The 21,562-nt window shown below is 38.3% G+C and overlaps 1 protein-coding gene across 2 annotated transcripts in view; it reads right to left on the reverse strand.

Moving 5' to 3' along the window:
• Window positions 1-21,562, reverse strand: part of mpp7a (MAGUK p55 scaffold protein 7a) — a 235,382-nt gene that overhangs the window by 22,302 nt on the left and 191,518 nt on the right. For both annotated transcript variants that reach the window (XM_028434276.1, XM_028434274.1), the window contains exons 12-13: window positions 8,858-9,028; window positions 50-130 (exon numbers count right to left, since the gene is read on the reverse strand). In XM_028434276.1, coding sequence (XP_028290077.1) covers window positions 50-130; window positions 8,858-9,028 — 252 coding nt within the window. The remainder of the gene's footprint in view (window positions 1-49; window positions 131-8,857; window positions 9,029-21,562) is intronic.

The raw sequence follows: 21,562 nt of genomic DNA on the forward strand, positions 1-21,562 counted from the left end.
GAGCTAAAGCTGAGAAAAACAGTGAGCGTGAATCAGACTAAGCACTTACGAGGGATGGTGACACCGAAGTGCTGAGGGTCACAAATCAACAGCTTCCTCTTCAGCTCGTTTAAGCCCACACCTGAAGGTCCTAGAAGACAACAAACCAGGTAGAGTCTGTTAAAGGAGCAAAGCCAACACATTTCCTTTGCTTTTAAAGGCTGGGTTAAAAACATCTACTGTAGTTTAAAAAAAATAAAACATTAGCAAGCACTGCGTACAAACTTAAAAAACATTTACATTGAAGATAATACTGGAGTTCAAGTACAACATCATTAAGAAAATGGGGCAGAGGATAAAATTAAAATGGTAGAAATATTTATGGCAGTGGTTAACAACCTTTTTATTAAAGCACGTTACAAATACAGAGAATATACTGCATTTATATTTGAGAAAGTTTAAGTACAGAATACAGTTAATTTATATTTATTGTGTGTGATGTGTTAATTTGAAAAACAATAATATTATATATTATATTAATTATTAGATAATTCAGGCAACCCCATTTTAATTCATGACCCCAAGGATGAAAATCACTGATTTATGAGCACGTACAGAATTATTAGAGGCTCTTCCAAACTGGGTTTTCCTGGGTTTGAATATTTCCCGTAATGATTGAAATAAAGCAAAAAAATAAAAATAAATACTACAATCATCACATCATTACATCGTACTTTAGTCATGAGAGTCCAAAGACGTAAACCATTAAAGCATCTTAACAAAGAAAACTATTATTATTTTTTACATATTTCAAATATAAGACGCCACAGAAATTGAAGAAAGGCTCATGTAAGAGACTAAAAATCCACAGAGCAGAGTTTTCAAAAAGGTCCACCTATTTCATAAAGTCTGAGTCATTGTCGTGTGTGTGTGTGTGTGTGTGTGTGTGTGTTTAAACTGCAGGACTTGACACCAATGATTCACCGTGCTTTGTTCACTATAAATATGAATATGTACGGACTGGATGTTCTTGTATGTGAGCGTACACACATGCTCACATATAACGTCAGCTAGGTCACACCTGAGGATTGCTTTCCTACAAATATTTACTCCTATGATATAAGTGACTCTGAATGCACACACTAGTGTGCAGTTATTTACACCGTCACCTGCAGAGTTCGTGGAGTTTGACTTGATTCATACAGTTTTTTATCTGTTTTCAACCTCCTGTCTCTGTGCAGCTGTAACATATATGTATCCTCAGGGAGGAATAAAAATGTTATTGTAACTACAGTAGGATCAAGGTGAAAGGTTTCAGTGTTATTCAGATTTAGTCACGTGCAGTGTTTAATTCAACAATAAAAAGTACAAACATTTTAAATCCACCTCAGGGTCATTAAAACATCAGTACAGATGTGCACTAAAGAATCATATTTGAAAAACGCTCATCTGGACTTTCTATCACTTTCCCTGTGGGAATGCTGTGTGGGAGGCTGTGGAATATGGAATATTGAGTATTGACATGTGTGGCTCCCTCCTTATTCTAGGTAACACAATAACAATGACTAATATTAGGTTTCACATTGAGCTACGTTGAAAAACAACAGTATTGGATACAGAAAATTATATTCAACCCCATTAACATGCACCATAACACAAAAACAGGTAGGTCATCATCACACAGCTCCTTTCTTTTGTTGCTTTCTGACAATTCCACGTGAACAAGTTCTTTTTAAAGTTGATTAGTTTAAACCGGTAAGATGGGAAAAATAATGATTCAAGCCAATTCAAAACACCACATTGTGATTTCTGGAGACATAATGGATATAATGTGGGGAGTTATCGGTGTACGTGTATATGTAAAGTCAACAATACCCACACAATAAGTGATAGACATCAATCACTGCAGTTTCTCACTGAAATTTCCTTGATTCTGGATCAACTTTTTTTTTTTTTTGGAAATTTTGTGGAATAACTTGAGGTAAATTGCAGGGTTTTGAAAAAAAGTTTGTTCTTTCAACAATTACAGACTAAAAAGTAAACCTGTCAAGTTATGTAAAGATGGGAAAACGATGTGCACTGGCAAATATTGTGTTTCATTAAATGTGTGTATTCAGAGAGCTGAGATATCTTTATATGAATTAGTAATTTACACAATGGATTAGATGCTCTCAAAGGCTGGAATTGCCCCCCCTTGAAATTGCCTCGAGTTTGGCACATAATTACCAGTTAAGTATGAATTATGGAGCTTTTTTTTTTTGGTAGAGCTCGCTTCAGTTCCAATGGCTGCATCTTCTTTCTCTGTTTCTTGCATTCTACTTTTTGTGGCCCATTTTCTGTGTTTTGGTTAGCGTTACCAAGCAGCCATATTAGACTGATTTGAGAAGAATGGCATCCATGTGTTCATTAAACCCATTTTTGATGAGCCTATGCAAAGTGTTTCCATTTCACTACGCAGTATGTGGACAGACTGAGATTGTCTGATTTACTCCTGCAGATTCCTCACATGCTCAATGCTCTAGACAGGCACTCCAATTTCAACAAGAACTATTGGAAATTCATTTCTGCAGGCAGATTTCTTTAGCAGCCTTCTTTTGCTCAGGCGATTGTACAATAAGTTCACTCAGTGGGTTCAGAAGACAAGTTTTCCAGAGAAAGAAGCTTTTTGACTGCTGCTACCCACCTAACACCTACTTACCTACCGTACAAGTGGAATAAAATGTGAAGAATGAATCTGGTAAATAGTGGTGGACAACATAGTTTTTAAGGCCTAATCTACAAACACCTTCACATTTAGACAAATTCACACCCTGTGTTCTTTGCTTCTGCACCAAGCACCACTTTAAACATCTTCTGTGACTGCTGGAAGTAATAAAACTGCTTCCTTAGCAAGTCCTACTGTGAAATCAAACGGACTGAAACAAGAAAAACACTCTGACCTCCTTTGGATTGACCCATAGAATGATTCTGGGGTTAAAGTCTCACATAAAGATGTACTTGGCAAAGAAAGGGCAGCTATAATTCTTATCAGTTTTTTGCACTGGGAGAACATTCTGAGGTGATTTATGAAGACAAGGAATTGGCATGTTTTTGAGGTTTCATGAGGAATGCAACAGTGAAGTTTTTGCAAGATCGTAGACCAATGCTGATGTTGTTTCAGGAAGATGGCAGAACGTGGCAGTGAAGGGGCTTTCAGTCCCTGAGAAGGTCAAAAATGGATACAATGTCCAAGGTGGACGGTGCACTCAGAGTGTGCTACACAGGCCTTAAAAAAGGCAAATAAAACCTTTTCTTTACTTCTTTCATTAGTCACTTAACATAGTTATTCATAACAGCTAGTGTTGTCATACTCAAGACTGGTCTCAAGACCACATTTTGAAAGTCTTGGTCTTGTCTTGGTCTCTGACTGGCTGGACTCGAAACTTTAAATCAAGACCAGTCAAGACCAGCACTGATCTGCTATTCTTCAACTTCATTAATGTGATAAGGAGAAGCACTTGGAACTGTTCCTGATTAATTATTGTGGTAATTTGACTTAAAAAAAACTTCACCATTGACTTACTGATTGTTCTGTATTCTTGGAAATCTTTTCCAGTGCCTTATGTGTCCAACATCTGCAAGAACTCAGACAACAATCCACCTTATTTCAGGTCAGAAACACCTCTAAACACTTGTTTTTGGCCTCATTCACCTGGCAAACGTCTTATTTTCTGATATTTTAAAAAAATCTGGACTTTTGTTGAAACAATGTCAGGCTTTGGGATTTTTGCATGTTGTGTTTTGAAAGCGTTGTCGACACCTTGTTTTCATCTGTCAAATGTACTTAAAAAAAACTAAAATTATAGAGAGAATGATCTTTAAAATGTAGTTTCAGCCCCAACTCTCAAAAGTCTTGGTCTTGTCTTGGTGTCACTGAATTCTGCCCTTGGAAAAGTCTTGGTCTCAGATAGTGTGGTATGACACTAATAGCAGCAGCAGGCTTTCTGTTTGATGATTGGGTGATTTTTCCAGCTAAACCTGTCAACAGGAGCCCAACATCTAATGACCACAAACATGGCTTATCCTTCAGCATTGTTTTTGACAATAACAACAGCAGCTGGGTGGGGTTAGAGTTAACCCTTAACCCATCTATCACCACAGTATAGCTATTATATCCTATTGTAAAAGGTGCTACTGTGTTTACATTTCCCTTCATGGATGTTGCCCTTACAGACTTGGGGGCCACTGAAAGTGTCAGACTTAACTATAGCACTTATTAGAGAATCTGCTTCCAATAACAGCAGCTTAATAACTTCGAGGCCAAGTACAGAGTACGTACGTTATTGAAGAAAAGGAGATCCCCAGAGCCCCGACCCAAGCTTTTAACTAACAGTCTGCATTATATCAGGACACTTGCACACATGGGGTGACAGCATGGTATTTTGGCAAGAGTGTGCATTGATGTAGCTGATTTCTAATAAATAACCCCAAGCTATTTTTTATGAAAGTTAGAGTTACAGGAAAAAGTGAAATCAACCAGCAAAGTCAATTAAAAGATGAATAACCTTTGGTCATCGTGTGTCGTTAGGTCAAACTTTGCTTGCAGGATTTAAAAATATAGCCATATCATGATAAATGCAGAAAAAACACAGATTAGCGTTATGGTTTATTTTCAAATGGATCTCAGACTGTGATTATTGTTGTACAAGAGGCAGGCAGCAGGTCGTTGATTAGTGTGCACCACAGACCTGTGTGTTCCCCATAAAAAACAGAAGCATTCAGGCATTCCTGAAAAGCTTTAGTTGAGTAGGATGTTTGATATTAAAACACTGTGGGGAGAGTAAGTGGAAAAGTGCAGAGTTAAAGCCAAGTCAGGAATCCAGAGCTGCGTCCCCTCTGCAGCTCCTGCTGTACTTCTTTACTACACTGACCTCCTGCTCAACCCTTACCTCCAAACGCTCAGCGTCCCTGCATGTTAAACCAGAAGAGAGATGTTGTTGATCGTCATTTGTTTGGTTTTGGGATGTGTGATTTATTTATTTGGCTGAATCTTTGAGAAGGTTTCTTGTAAACCATGCTTTTTAGGTTAAATGATTAGTGCTTGGTTTGATGGAGTCCTTATTTTGTTGTAATAAATAAGCACAACCTTATTTCTGCATATATATGTTTACTTTAATCCTGGTTTTGTTATTATTCCTTTCCTGATGAACACCTTTAACTGATCAAAGCCAAACTGTCACAAAATGACAGTGATCTGGTCAGACTTTTCATTCTAAACTGAGTAACAGTCATTTTGATAACTACAAAATGTCTTCATAGTTTTCCTCGACCACATATTTTAAAGGGACAAAAATAAGACTATGACCAATTTCTTAAAAATGAAATGCAAAGGAAAACTATATAAAAACAAAACAAAATTTTGTCGACTAATAAAAACTAAACTAGAATTTCGTCACATGGAACAAAATCCAATCAAAACTCATGTGATCTTGCGCATTGATCACATTAAATACAGTTATACCGTCCCACATCAGGTTGATCAATGGCAATTGAATGTTAAAAAAATGCATTAACTATAACTGTAACAGCTTTCGTTGACAAAATCTTAAAGCTGCTATCCAGAGTTTCTGAGAGGACGTCTCTATGTCCCGCCCTAAACAGCTCCACTTCCTCCCACTGCCTCTGCAATCTACCAGAAGCCACGCCTCTACTTTTCTGCACGCAAATCGCAAAACATAACAAGGTCACATCAGGTCAGATTGATATAGGTCTATAGGTCAGATAAGAGCCAAAATCATATTTACCTGTTTGCTGTTGTGTCGCATGGCCTTGTTTCCATGCACAGTTCTGCACTCGGTGACGTCCATCTACAACACGTGTCAAACTCAAGGCCCGGGGGCCAAACCTGGCCCTTTAAAGCATTTTGATGTTGGCCGAAGGAGAAAGTAAAATTATCATTGTGTAGATTACCAATTAATTCTGTCTTAGATATCTTAGTCCCTCAAAAGTCATAAATTCCATGAAACTCCACAATACATGTTGTTACGGCTGGTGTCTCCTGGTCTCTCAGCCTGCCCTTCCTCTTCTCTCCTAACACAACTGGCTCACATCAGTAATCAGGTAGGAGAGGGAGGAGGAGCTTATAAAGCGTGAGGCACAACAACTGACCAGCAGCAGACATGTGGGGAGAGTTCTTCAGCTCCCCACTGGACGTCTTTGTAAGTTTGTTATTTTAGTTTGGACTGGAGATTTCTGGTAGTCCTGTTTTCGTGTTCCGGTAGTTTTAGTCTTTTGTATGTTTTGTAGTTTCGAGGGTGGATGCTGGGACGACGGCCCTGTATAGGGTTGGCCCAGTGTCCTCCCTAGTTTTGTTCAGTTTGGCCAGGGTCTCCAGTCCCTTTTAGTTTGTTCTGTTGGTACTTTTAGAATTTTGTTAATAAATACTTTTGATAACCTTTGATTTCTGTTTGGTGTCCTATTTATGTTGCGGCCCCTCAAGCCTTGACGTCACATCCTAGAGGGGGTCGTAACACATGTCATAAATCGACTTTATCACATGACTGCAGTCATTTTGAATTGAAATAACTACTCACAAAATACCTCTAAATGGCTCCAAATCCAGTCAGAAATAATGAAGGAATTATGAAAGGAAACTCTTGCAGTGACTGATAGCTGTCATTTATCGCTTGGATATTATTGGTGACTAACATACTGTATATATCAATTATAAGTTGAAGAGAAAACTTGGGTACAATAATGTTGAAATTGCTCTTTTTTTCCACCCAAAATCTGCAGCCACTTGAGATTAAACTGCTCCGTATTTGGCCCCTGAGAGAAAAATCGTTTGACAGCCTTGATCCACAATAATTGCTTTACCACGGCTGGACTATATTCTAGATTGAAATCCTAATTTGAGCCTTTTTGTCCAAACACGAGTCCCATGACCCGAAAAGAGGAATGTTAGATTACCTCGTGTCCAAATTGACTTTTGACCTTTACCCGCCTTGTACTCAGTACTTAAATGATGTATATAAGTCTTAACAGATACGGAGCAGAGCAGCTCGAGAGGAAAAATGAAATGTGTTTAAAACAAAGGTTTAGTAGCAGGAGAAATCAAGCAATTCTCAGGAGGACAAGCATAGGGGAGGCATTCATGGAAACACAAAGCAGATCTTTCCTTGGCCCTCCACTCTGTTACATGTGAAATTGTCCATAGGTTGTCCTCCAAATTATGGGAGTTAATTGAAATTATTTACATTAGGTTGACAGGTAGGAGAGGTTCAGCGTCCTCAGTATGGCCAGGACATGACGGAGGGAAAATGTGTTTGCTAATGAGCACGGCGGCTGATGAAGTCCATGCTCTGTATAGGAGTGTGAAGGCCCGTTGAATCAGAGCGCAGCTCAGGGAGAGTGTGTGAGGGATAGAAACAAGGAGGGCGGCCTCGCTGTTGCAATATGTAAAAATACAGAGTGGAACAGATGTTAGATTTCTCAAACCTTAACTGAATCTCTTGCCCTGATGAGTGGAAAAATCAGAGGAATCACGGTCAAATGTTGGCCTTTCAATGGTCTCATATTTGTCTCGGACATTTTTGACATTTTTTTGTCACAAACCTAAAACGGAAAAATAGTGGAAAAGCCTCCCAACTCTTTGATGGTACCCAAGAAAGACACCACTGCACCTGGCTCATGGTATTGTTCCACTGCTCACTGGCGATGCTTGTTTTCCAACAATACGAGAAACCGCTAAACTATTTTCAAGGCCTTGGCACATTAAGAAGCTTTTTTGGAGGAGCTCGTAACAGCCACTCCTCCAGGCGAGTAGTAACGGTCCAAAAATTTAAAGGACACTGAGGCGGAGGTGCAGAAAATTAAATTTGTGAATGTGATTGATTAACATGAGGTCTGGTCTTTCCATTTGATGGAAAGGAAAAATCAGCGGGTGATTCCAGAGTCATATGTGGTGAGGTTCATGGGAGGCCAAGGCTGGACCACCTGGTGGTTGTGGAGCTTTGTGACTGCTGAGTCATGTTTCTATCACATGTAGGGGTCACCATCTCAGAGGTGAGGAGTTTCATTAAAATCTACAATCTTGAGAGCCAACTGTAACAGCAACAGAGCATGACATCATTATTAAACAGGGGTCCTCAACTGTTCTGATCCCCACTAAACACCATATAATCTCAATCAGAAGATCACACATGGGCAACTGGGGGCCGCATGGTCCCTCAGCCACATTTAGGGAGGCCCCAAAAAACTCCAAGAACACAAAAGAACAATAATAAAACATAATGGTCTCCAAACACACACAATATAATGGAATAATACACAGACATACAATATAAATACGCAAAAATGACTTTAAATACACAACAGACCAACCAAAATGAACAGAAACACACAAAATGGTCTCCAAAAACACACAATGATGAAAAAACACCCAAACTTATAATAAAAACACACAAAATGACTTCACAAACACAAAACAAGAAACAAAATGCACAAAATGACCAAAAACACACAAAACGAAAAATCAAACACATGCAAAATGACAACAATAAAAAAGACACAAAGTCTCTGTTATTTCCTGTATCAATGCTTGATTGGTCATTTTTTTAAATACTGACATTAATGTTGATCATGTGGCGCTCGGATCATACGATCACATTTTTGTGTGCAAAATTTCACAGTATGACGTTTAAAAACCTTAATGCAGAGCAGGTACTGATTCTAGAATAAACATTCAAATAAAAAGACTATCACCAGTGAATATCTCTGCTTCATGATTATATCCACTTTAAATTAAAAGCACAACATTTTTATCCCACTTTTGGGTCCCGACCAACAAAAAACAGCTCAACTTTGGAGGAGTCAGATTTTCTATCAGCTGCTTACTCACCTACAAACACAACAAGTCTGTGTTTCCCTCCACTGGGCCTTCGGTACGGGGTCACCTCCTCATATGTGGGCACGTCAGCCGTGTCGTACATTTCACTTTTCTTGCACTCGTACATCGACTTGTTGGTCTTTTTGTCTCTCCTGCTCAGACGGAAGCTCCTTCTAAACCCAGCTGGAGGTCCAGATCAAACCACAGAGGAGACAGAAAAAACATAAAAGCTTAAACTCTATGCACACGTAAGGCAACGTTGCATTTGGAATGCTGGTTCTTTCCATATGTTGGCAAACATCTGTACATCACTCATGTGAAAGAACCTACAGTATGTTGTTGTTGCTGCTAGCTGGGTTTTATGACAGCCATCTATGCTGTAGGTGTGCAACACAAAACAGCGCCAAATAACTTTTGCAATATCAAGTTTAAACAGTTCACCAAGTTTTCCACATATGACATACTGGGTTTCTTTTTCAATGCATGTCTGAGATCAGAGGTGGTTTTCAGGGCACTTCTCTTCAAAATCACGATGTTTTAAGACATTGCCTTTTGTTTTTCTTGCAAAAATAAACTACACATACGATGCAGGAAGATTGATGATTCTTCTTCTTATATTTGTCTTGTAGGTTTTTGAGGCCAGTTTTCTGACAGTGACATTAGTAAAACTAAATGTTCTTTTCTTGTAATTTAGTGCAATGGCTTGATGTCGGTTACTCACTCAACTGTCACGCTTTGATGTGGAATTCTCTCTCATTAGAGCTTTCGCTACAGATGAGGTCGTTGTTTCCCTAAATGAACTATTGCACTTTGTGGGCCGATTGTTGGCCTTCAATCACTGTGTCAGATTTTAGACTTCTGACAGTCTGCTCAACACACTGAGCTGAGTTAATGCATGCCAAAGTCTGATGGCATTAAGTATTCAAGGAGAAATATACAGTACCTAGATTTTTAAAACATGAATATACATTTTTCTGACTTACAACAGCTGCTGTGTGGGGCTTTCTAATGGGCCAGGCCAGATGGAACATAGCCTTGGGTATATGATCGTGAATGTAGGTTTTTACAGGAACAAACATTTACAAAACTGAAAATGAAACCAATTAAATGGACAGAAAGTATTATCTTAGCAGTTTAATGTTGAGATAGGAAACATTTGCAAATAAGTTACGTTGCTCAATGCTAAAAATGTACAACCTAACAGTGTTTGGAAAAACTCAGTTTGAACATGTGTTAAAGACATTAGGGTTATTATAGCAGTAGTATAAAAAATATAATCTGACAATTATAACAGAACACACATAATGAAAACTATGTTGGACAATAACTGTTATCTGCAGCTGGATAAACAGAACCTTCACTAAAACAAACATCCTTAATCCTGGAAAGAGATGTTTTGTATATTTTAGCTGTCTTGTAAATATCTTTACACTGTACTGTATTTTTATAGTGTATGTTTCTTTAATCTATTGTTTAAATTGTCTTGTTTAATTTAAACATTGTTTTGCTTTTTTAGCTCCTTCTCTCTTTCCTTCAATGTTTTGCTTTTTGCCATATGCCACAGTAGGAAATAAGAACTGTGTTCTTAATCAGTCTTGCCTGGTTAAATAACAATTAAATACAAATAAATACAATTTTGAATAACTAAATTTTAGCCATTCTCTTTTACAATCAAAACACTTTATTCTTAAATTGCCATAGTCTACAGAAATCAGGAATGAATGATATTACAGGAACTGTATGTCAATCTGCCAACACACTTTTAATTAAACACACAATTAGGACCACAAGTCTCTTTAAAGGAGGCACAATCAGGCCGAATCCTCTGTTGTAAAGTGACAATATTGTTGAGCTCAGAATATGATAAAACACACCTAGCACCTTACAGCAATTAAACAGTGATTTAGCATTAGTGTGTATTTACACACGGCCGAGCGCTGCGTGTACTGTTACACTGAACATTTAGGGCAGACTTTGTTCCACTGTGGGCAAGCTGTGGCTTATTGTGTCTGTGCCATTTCTCTTGTGGTTAATCTACTCATTCACCACCATCAGCCAGCACTTCAGCCTCCACCACACAGTGGAAAGCACACACCGCGCATCTGCATTTCTCCAGTAAAGACATCAAACTGTAACCAATATCCACACAGCTGACATCATCACTATAAACACTCTGAGAATGTTAGCAATACGCCATTGTAGGTTCAAACCAGTCAGCCGTTGATCACAGTCTAAACACAACACTGGCCAGTTAGGCTTTCAGTAATGTAACTAAAGTCATTCATTGTGTCTTTCAAAACGTCATCTCATTAGTTGATGATGGGCTTTGTGTTGTTCCACTGAAGGCAGGTGCACAGAGCTGTGTTTATATGAACTGCCATCACTCAGTCCATCGCCTCAAACAGCTGATGGCTTGAAATGTGTTTGAACCGCACAGCTCCATCTGTAGTCCTGTTACACCATGAGGGGGCGCAACAGAGCTCAACAATTACCATCTAACAAAGCAAATTCATGGGCGTACTTTAAATGACTAAAACATAGTTGAAATGAAAAAGAAAAAAGCCAAACTACGGCTGTGGTCCAAGTCGCGCTGGTAGCTTCCAAACTTGACTCATATGCTGCAATAGATCTGAGTCCCATCCATGGTGGTTTACACTGCCTTAAACACGCTATGTCTGCTGGGATACGTTCCAGAATTCTCCTGAACCTGGACAAGAACAAACGGGTGTTGATGACAAGATGGGACAGACGTGATCGCACTAATCTGGTCCAGTAAAGGAAACATTAGTACATGTTACACTTGATTCCACCTTAAATAAATAAACATTCATTTTATATTTGCTTTATTAGATGAGAGACAATCCAGGGCATTATTCCTTTGATAATGTTGCAATATTAAATGTAGTTCTTGGGATACAAAATTAAACCAAAAGGTTCAATCTCTTATTCTGTTTTCTTTTCTTTTCTTTATTTTGATTGGAGAATATGATTTTCAAAGAGAACCAAGCCCAGACAAAGCTCAATAAAAAAACTACTATGACCGATAACAATAAAGTCTAGGGTTGGGCATTGAGCATCGATTGGTACCAGGACTAACTTTCCGATTCTCCCAGACTCATTCAATTTATTGATTGCTAATTTTGATACAAAGTCTGCTGAACAGAAGACCCAACAAAGTAGAATCTACCGCAGGTGTTTGCGTTAGGGCGTAACTAGCTCCCTTTGCACGGCTTCGGCCAGGCTAGCTCGTTTAAAACATGTTAACTTTTTTTTTTACCTTGGTTATTAAAAGAATCAGAATCAGGAATCACTAGGAATTGAAATCAAAATGAGAAATCAGAACCGTTCAAATTCAAATGAAGCTCAACCCTAGTCAAGACATACTCATATTTACTGCTGCTCCTGGGACAAACACACAGTTAGCAGATTTTCCAGAATTATAGGTCCAGAGCAAATTATGTGATTAACAACATTAATACAAGCTTGACCGAGGTTGGAGGCCTGTGTTAAAAAAAGGAGAGCTCTGAATGTTTTCCTTTGATTTTCTCTTGACAATTTTAACCGTGCTTTCAAGGTAAAGGTCTTCGAGTAGTGAGTGCGTAGTTCAGAATATACATTTGTGTAGCGCTTTGACTCAAGGGCAGGAATATTCTTTTCTGGTCTTGTGTGTTTGCTTTTACTTACCTAAGGAGTAGAGAAACCTGCAGGATAGTAGCTATTAATGACCAGGTATAAGGGACATGGCCTAGAGTTGTGGTTGTTAGCTGGATGTATTGGTTACAGTATACTGGCTGACATTCAAATAATCATAATTGTTTGTCTTACGTTATGCTGTAGCTAACAATGTACTTAAAGGTAATTAATCAGATTATTTAGTTTAAGTGAAGATATCATGCTTTAACAGACATTTATAAGCCTGTGTTGATGAAGACTAAAAGAGGCAAAGGGGTTGGAAAGAAATATGAGAAAGTGTGAAGGAATGATTTAAATCTTATTTAAATGAAGGAAATCTGCCCATTTGTGAAAAGCACCAGTGATGTCAGATTACTGACATGTTTGTCTCAGATGATGTAGGAGTACAGCGTTACCAAAAGGAAAGGAATGCATGATTTGAATGGCACAAAGATGGAGAGACTCATTTAAAAGATTTGACAAATCCAATCAACTTTGTGGATTATAATTTGGTTTTGATTTTCCTTGGAAGGAGAGTTTAGTCGTTGCAGAAACCTACAGTGTTTTCCACACATTGTGTTTTCTGGGCTAGCGAGTAGAAGTTTCTTTGACTAAACAAACACATGCAACTCCTAATAGTGAACACCTGGTTGCCACTAGGTTAGATACAACAACTGAAATTAAAATCTTACATCAGAACAGTCACAAAAGTATGTTTAAACATGGTGTCTCAATGCTGTTGGGGCCAATAACTAATCAACACTGCATAGATCAATAAATGGAAGGTATTTCTTCCAAGAAAAAGAGAATTCACTCACAAACGGCTCACAAGATTGTTTTTGACTCCACCACAATCAATCATTGTGTTGGTTAACAAGAAAATTATTGCACATTCCATTCTGGAAATGAAAAGACGACGCCAAAGCCAAAAAGTTTCTTTAAGAAGTGTTTTTACTTCATTCTTACGTGATTTTTTTTGTCAGACAATGAAAACAGTAGGGGATTGTTCCATTATGTTTGGAAATGCAAAAAATCTGAATAGCGCAATAAAAATTGGTAAAGGAAATACCTACATTTAAAAAAACACTCAAATATTGCTAAAAAGGTTTTGAGATGTTTTTGATATTAAAAAATATTGCAAAAGGGCAATGAAAACACTTAACGCGACGTACCTAGTTACATGACCACTTTTCTCCTAGAAAACATGGTGTGGTACATGTGGACAGAAGAACACATCGCAACATTTCTTAGCATCATACTTCAGCAAAATATTATTGACATATTAGACAGCAAACAACAAAGGAATGCGGCGTGTTAGGTTTTGAGCGTCCATCTTCCTGTAGTGAAGTCTTGCGGGATGAGATTTCATGAGAGTTACGAGGCTCCTACCCAAATCAACCTTCAATGGAAACACGTTCAAAGCGTTATTATTTGTTGAAATTTGGGAAGTATTGCTTTTATTTGGCCAAAAACTGTAATGGAAACACAGCTAGTGTTTTGCATGATGTCATTTTTGTACCTGTGATATGACGTCACCCCGCAATACATTCAATTTAGTCTGTATTTGGATGTTTCTGCCACAGTGGCCATGTTTACATGGGAGCTTTAATTCCTCTTTAAAGCAGAATAAAAGTTAATTCTTCTTTAAACTGTCCTTGTACACCATTTGTACACAGCAACTAAGACAGATGACTCTCAAACACAAAATGTAATCCTGCATTGATGCATGGGGGTCAAAGACACTGGAACAGACTGATCAAACCTCACTTTGTGCAATGACAAAACAGAGAAGAAGAAAGCAAGCTGAAGACAAATGAAAAGAGTTAAAGGCTACCATCTGAGGGCCCACAGCTTCATGAAATGAAACTGCTTTGACAGCCCCAAAACCATCCAAGGCTCTGCTCTCCTCTGGTATATCAGACCTGACATAGTTGGGATTAAGCAGGGATGGCATTTAAGGATTAAGTGAGCGTTCTGCTCAGCCGCACGCTGTGGTTTAACACTGCAACACTTAGTCCGGTTGTTGGGCACCCTATGTGGGAAGCATTACCCACTCCTTGTGCCTTAATACACGCCTTCATTACAAGCAAGGTTGGAAGCAAAAGAAAGGCATCGAAGGAAGAGAGGGATGCATTCCATACTGTCAGCCATTATTATCCCAACCACAACACAAAAGAAAAGGACTGCTGCTGCACATAATGATAAAAATACAAAACTCTGAGTGGACAGGAGCTGCTTTGTCATCAGCTCACTGTACTAGTATAATACAGGGAAGCATGCTTGAGCTCTAAAGCAAAGCACTCCCGGATTGTTGGACATTTGATCCAATTGTTATACAAATGCAATTCTGCCTTGCCACTGTTGATCAGCAGAGCGACTGCCGACTTCTGTGGCTGCCGGTCTGCGGTTTTTTTTTGAAACCAGAGAAATACAGGTTTTAATTATTGAGTGCATGTTTCTATCCAAAAGGATCTAAAAAGCACAGCTAAGAAGCTTCGTTTAAGCGTACTATTAGGCATGTTTCAGGATGTTTTACTTGCATTGCAACAAAGAATTGAGAAGAACTCATTAGTCTCAACCATTAATTTTGAAAACAGGGCTTCACAATTAGTACTTTTGGCTTTTATGTATTTGTTCATTTATCTTGGCCACGTTGTTAATGCAGAAGCAGTTACAGACAAAGAATTAAGGGCCCCAATGCAGAAAATTGTTGAGGGCCAAGCAGAACTCCTTAAAGACAAAGACCCAACATCTTCTTGTACGTAGCTGGGGAGTGGTGACCGAGAACAACCACCTGTGGAAGAAGATCAATCAGGATAGCATTGCGACCAATATGTATTAGCCACACTCTTCAAAAACTATCCCAAAGAAATAAGTTGGTGAAATGAAGAGAAAACCTGCAAGCGACGTGGCAACAAAACACCAAGAAAGACCTGGAAGTGGTAAAGCTGAACTGGAACGAGGTGGGCCTGCTGGTGAGGAACTGGGTCCAGTGGAGCGCTCAAGACACAAAGATCCTGCAGGATCTGATTAAAGACGAAGTATAAGATCAAAATCTTACTATGGCTTGTAAAACCGCTTACTGTTATGTTAAGGTTTTAATATTTTGAGTAAAATAAGGATAATAGTATAATTTCATTTTTCATATGAAGACTAGTTCAATGGGCCTTTTGGAACATTTCTACTTCAATTAAACCTGGTCACATTGAAATGTGCTAAACTGAATTGTCTGCCTCCTCCAAACTCCCTGTTCTTTCCCCTGAGCAACCTCAGAAGCATTGCAAAAGCATCTGGAGGTTCTAGGATTTCATGGCGTTCAGGACAAGCCAAGTTTAAAATCACACAACCACATCCAACAGGCTTGTCGCATAGAAGATGTTATTAAAGCATATTTTTTATGCTTCTTTCCTTGATGTTCTCCAATTTTATTCAAAGCTTTCCCTGGACTGCTGGAATCAAGAACTGCTACTAACCCACGAGAGTGTGAGTTGATGTTTTGGTAATGAGAAGGAAGACAAGAGGTTGAAGTTTTGTATTTATTTTTAAAGTCGCATATGCACTAGATTTTGTGGGAACTGGTCAGTGGTGTTAAATGTAAGGAAACTTCTAATCGGGGAAAAAAACAATCAGGTATAATAAAGAGTAGGAAAATTGTGAATGAGCAAGTCGAGATGGTATTCCAGAGGAAGGAACATAACTGATATTCTAAAGGAGAAACTATACAGTAGTAAAACAAGATGGGGAACATTCCATGATATACTGTAGAAGGCAGCTCTGTGGAATGGAATATAATCCATACTAGAGTTTGGTTAATAACACAGAAACTGACTGGAAACACATGAAAAACTCTTGCCTTCTTCATTTAAAAACAAATGAATTCATTCAAAACAATTTTAAAGACTTTCTAAACAACCAGATTTGTTAAAAGTATACATGTGTTGTACCATACCCTTGTGCTATGAGCGATGATATAGTACAGGTGCGTATGAACAGGTATTATACAATCTTTAATCATTGATTATTCATGAAAGTCAAATACAAATGAGAGGCAAGAAGTTTGTTAGTCTCCACTTTAGACATACAGTAGCAGCTACTAGTCAAGCTCCTGCTAACTGAAGTCACAGCCCACAGACGGTGAAATAACTTAGACTAACAATGCCAGCTTGGATAAGCAGTCGTCTCAGGTTGGAAAAAAGAAAAAGGGTTCACGTGGCTTCTTGCGGTGCTGAAATGCAGTTTTAGATTCCAGACGGTGTTATGGTTAAGTTGTGACTATTGAAATTGGAAATGTACTTCTGTTAGCGTAGCTAGTTGCTGTGGTATGGGCTAAAGACACTCATACTGTGTTGGTAGCAATTAGGTAAATCTGTGATAGTTTATGACTGCTGATCTATTCTCTACATAAATTCATAATGAACCATGAACAATTTTTGGTTTTAAACCATTAAACCTTTAGGTTTGACAGAAGACCATTTTTATTTGGTGGAACAAGTGCTGTCTATGTGCATCATCCAGCTCTGTGACAGATCATCAACAGAAGTAACCATGAACATAGGCATCATCACGTCCTGATTGTGTTCAGAAAGAGAGAAAACGTATAATATAAACGTGATTTTGGCTAAAGAAAATATAAAAACAATAGCAACAACACAGAGCAGTTAGCACAGAGGAACTATTGAACGGTGCTTATTCTTGTTGTTTATGACCTATTAATTTGCTCCCATACACATCATATAACTCATATTAGTAGAATGTTTAGCAAGATCTGCAAAAGGGTTATAGAGTGCTACTGCTCACAGATGTGGAGCAACTTAATACTAGGGTTCCGATGATTTTTTTGTGTAGTATCAGGCGATATTGATACAAGCCAATACCGCAATGTTTTAAAAAAAAAAAAGATATGACCTGTTTTTCTTCCAATTCTTAAGAGCTGCATTGTCACTTGGATGTAAAAATTGTATAGGTGATGAATTAATAAACTTTTCTGAAACCAGCGCCTCCGCAGCGAGTCCGCTGGCTGCCCGAAGGGAGCGGAACGGCCCCGCGGCGGGGGCTGAAGCCGTCTACAGGGGGGAGAGGGTGAGACCCGTACTCCCCCGGAGGGAGCGAGGAGGCCATAGACCCCTTGGTGTGGGGGGTTGACCGCTAAGTTACGCGGTAACGGTGGATTCTTCTTCATTGGTGTTCGGCGAATTCTTCTCCCGTTCGGTGGACTGGATATCGAAAGTAGTTTGAAAGACAGTTTGAAGCTGTAAATCAGTGTGTTGATAGTTAATACTTATACCGATCCAGCCTTTTTAGTGCCGTATCGCGACAACATTTCTCCAACATTTCAGAGAAGTTGCAAGCTGAGTTGAGTTTACAATACGATACCATAGAAGACAATGAGCTTGTGATAACAAAATGCAAATATTCGAATGGGAAAAAAAAAAGCCATGCTTTTATTTGACTTTAACTCTGATACTTACATACTTACTCTGGGTAGGACCATTTCCTGCTAGCCTACTACTTGCTACCAATATAATTAGAACTTTAATGGTATAAAAATTAATATCAAGCGGGCCAGATATTGTCCCTAAAAAAACCCAATTGGAGTTATTACAGCCCTGTTTGTTGTTTGTGCTTTTTGCAACATTAATACTTCATTCAGCTGGATCAAACTCCCGCGTTATTTAGGGCCATTGATCAGTATTGTCACATCATCACTAATTATCAATGGAACATCTTTGGACCATTCTCATTGGCAGAAGAAAAATAGCCGATTTAAATAAGGATAAAAACTTTCATCTTACAAACTACACACTGCTCATACTATCCAGTCAGTAGTAGCACTATGTACAAGTCTTGTATCACAACAAAAATGTTTTTGTGTGAGTCCAAGTTAATTACACGGAAATACATCGACTGACAGAAAAAAAAAAAAAAAAAAAATTCACAGAAATACAAATATGGGTATGGAACTATTTCTATTTCTGGTTATTATACTGATTAGTGGGATCTCATTGGTTAGATTTAGGGATTTGAAAAGAAGGAGAGAGATATTAATACAGGAAATTACACGACAAAGTGAGAAACACGACAAATAATACCATCTCACCTAGGTGGAATCCGCTAACATAGTCAGCATCCTCTGATAATAAAAGAGCCAGAGAAGAAGACAAATGTCCTTATTAAAGAGAATAAAAAGACACCAGAACAACAGGGCACTAAACCCTCGATTACATACAGGGAAAGAACAGGAGACAAGGCAAAATGCATATATTTGATTGGTTATTGTTGTAGTATGGTTTTGGCTCACAAATACTAGATGTTGAGAAAAACTAACCTTGATATTAGAGGAAAAACAAAATGAAAACAGCACAAGTGGGGGAAGGCTTCACATTACACACAACTATTGGATCAAATTGATCAATCACACAATCCGAGGGTCAAAACGATGGTGTTTAATGGGAGGAATTAGTGGTACCTTCAATCTCTGCAGCTGTGAGAGCCAAAGAAGAAGCGGGGAACGGAAATGATTGACAGTTAGAGCAGAAGCACGAAGCTTAGAGACAAAGAAAAGCAGAAACCTACCAAACTCCACAGCCACGTCATCTTTTGAAGGTAAAGGAAGGAAAAACAGGACAGAATTAACACTTAACAACTCAATGTCTTTTGTAAAGGAGTGTATTCACGCTCAACAATAGGTTTTACATTGGTACACAGCTCAATCACAATACAACAATACTGCTTTCATAAATTCAGGGATGTTTGAAGCAAAAAGTACAAGGTGGATGTTTTTTTTTCTCCTGACAATGTGAGACATGAAAACGAACAAAAACACACAAACAGGAGTTTATCATCACCACTACTCAGCTTCTAACATTTACTGAACTTTGTGAAACTTTAGATGTATCTAAATGACTAGAATTGGTAATACATTAACAAAGACTGCAATAGAGAATGTCAACAATGTAGCATTTCCAAAAGTTATTTGTCAGTAACTGCATCAGATCTAGTCCCAGTCATGTTTTGCATCGACCCCATAATAAATGCTAAATTCTGGCAGAAGAAACTATTGAAAAAGACTAAAAAATACAAACTACTTTAAATAACACTTTCAGTTCTTCTACTGTCATTCTAAACTATGCTGTTACCCAGTGACACCCAGTCTGATGTTCTTCTTTGAGGCGTATCCCCTGTGGCAGCTTGACAAAGAAAAAACTGATGAACTTTCACACACCTCCTGAAGGTTCTGATGATTCCCATTATGATGAGGACATGTACAATATGTTGATGTTTTTGATCGAAATATAACTTAGTTGCTGTACGTTTTATCCTAACCAAATAACTACAGGAAGCCAATAATCTGCTTTCAAATTGATGAGATTTAATGGTTATACGGGCCAGAAAACATTTGGCGAGAGGAAAGCAACTCTCGTTTTAAAGCGCTGTATCCCTTCTTTGCTTGCTGATGTGGCTTCTTTATGAATTATGTAATAACGCAACAAGAGAAAAAGCAGAACTGGAGGTAATTCGAGGGAGAGGACGAAGAGAAACCTGGAAAACAAATACTATAATTTAACACAAATCTACAAGAAAATGTATCCACTGCTTTTATTGAACTGCCTAATGCCATTACAGTTAAACAATACCACTATCTGAAAGAAAAACTGTGAGATAACATTTGAGAAATTAAATCCTCAGAGCTTGTGGGATCAAAACTCTCTGAAGAAAATAAAAGCTGATGTCATGAGCTAAAGTAGATACACACTAGTGGATGACGAGACCCTGCAGCGATGGCGGCAGCAAAGCCTATCATTTGCTGAGCGAAGAGAGTTTTGTGTGTTCACTCTGAGGCGTGCAGTCAACAACTCTGCCATAAGCTAGCTAACTGTCCTCAATGGACCGCAATTACCTGACTGGAATTGGATGCATGCTTAGAAGTGGAACACAAAGAACAACCACTCCCCGCCCTCCATCAGTGCCGGATGAAGGGCAGATGACGTACACATACTCTTTTGTTATTTAGGAATAAAGACGTCACAACATCAACCAGAGGACCAGAAATGTTATACACAGACTCAATGCCACCAATTTCACTATTGTAGGAGGAGTCAATGAACGCATGGTATTACACGGTCAATAGATCAAGCAGTGAGATGCCAAGAATGTTTAGATTACACAAATAAAGTGTCAGTCTTGGTTCTATCCCAGGTGAGGGATTACCCAAAAGGATAAAAACTATAGAAATACTGTACATATATTCAGGAGCTATTAGTGTTTTTCAACTTTGGGGTCACTTAAAATTCTGAAAAACATAAACAGATTTTCTAAAATGTTTTATCTATTATTCTTAATTGTTTACAATCCTAAACAACTGTATTTACTGTATATACTTTCACTTTGTGAATCTAGTTCAACTAAAATATAGTAAAAAAACACAAATCTGAGCTGGAAATGGGGTCACTATGTTGGGAACCACTGCACGAACTGTTGTTTCTTTCCACTTATTTACAAAATTAGATTCTTTAAATTGTGTGTTATCACTCATTACTGTAATTCCATCATTATGTTCTAAAGTTGTTTTTAAATAGTTTTCTATGCAATATGTTGTAGCTGTACAAAAGGGGGTACTTGGAGTCAGGAATAAGACAAAGATGGTAGTTGAGCCAAAAACGTTTGAGAAGCACTGGATTAAAGGGGACCTGCAGTGAGTTTTATCAAAAGATCAAATATACCCCTAGAGGTTTAGTCGGATAACTTTTAAAGTCCTTGAAGAACAGCCAGTCGACCAGCAGACACGGGGTCGGCCATTTTGTTCACCTCAGCCACCGGTAGAGAAGTCCACTCTCTCTCCTACTTATCGCATTCTCAGCTGTATCTCATATTTAAACAGTGCAGCTGACTGCGACTGTGGCTGCTCCGATGCGCAACAAGAGCTCACAATAACAGCTTCATACATGTCCAAAGTAGCTCCAACACACATCCTTGTGTTGTCCATAGTAATAAATAAAATGGACTACAAAAACCAAAAAAAAACAAAAATAAAATAAAAAAAAATCA

This window comes from Gouania willdenowi, chromosome 20 (genome assembly GCF_900634775.1).
Source record: "Gouania willdenowi chromosome 20, fGouWil2.1, whole genome shotgun sequence".
NCBI classification, from domain to species: domain Eukaryota; kingdom Metazoa; phylum Chordata; class Actinopteri; order Blenniiformes; family Gobiesocidae; genus Gouania; species Gouania willdenowi.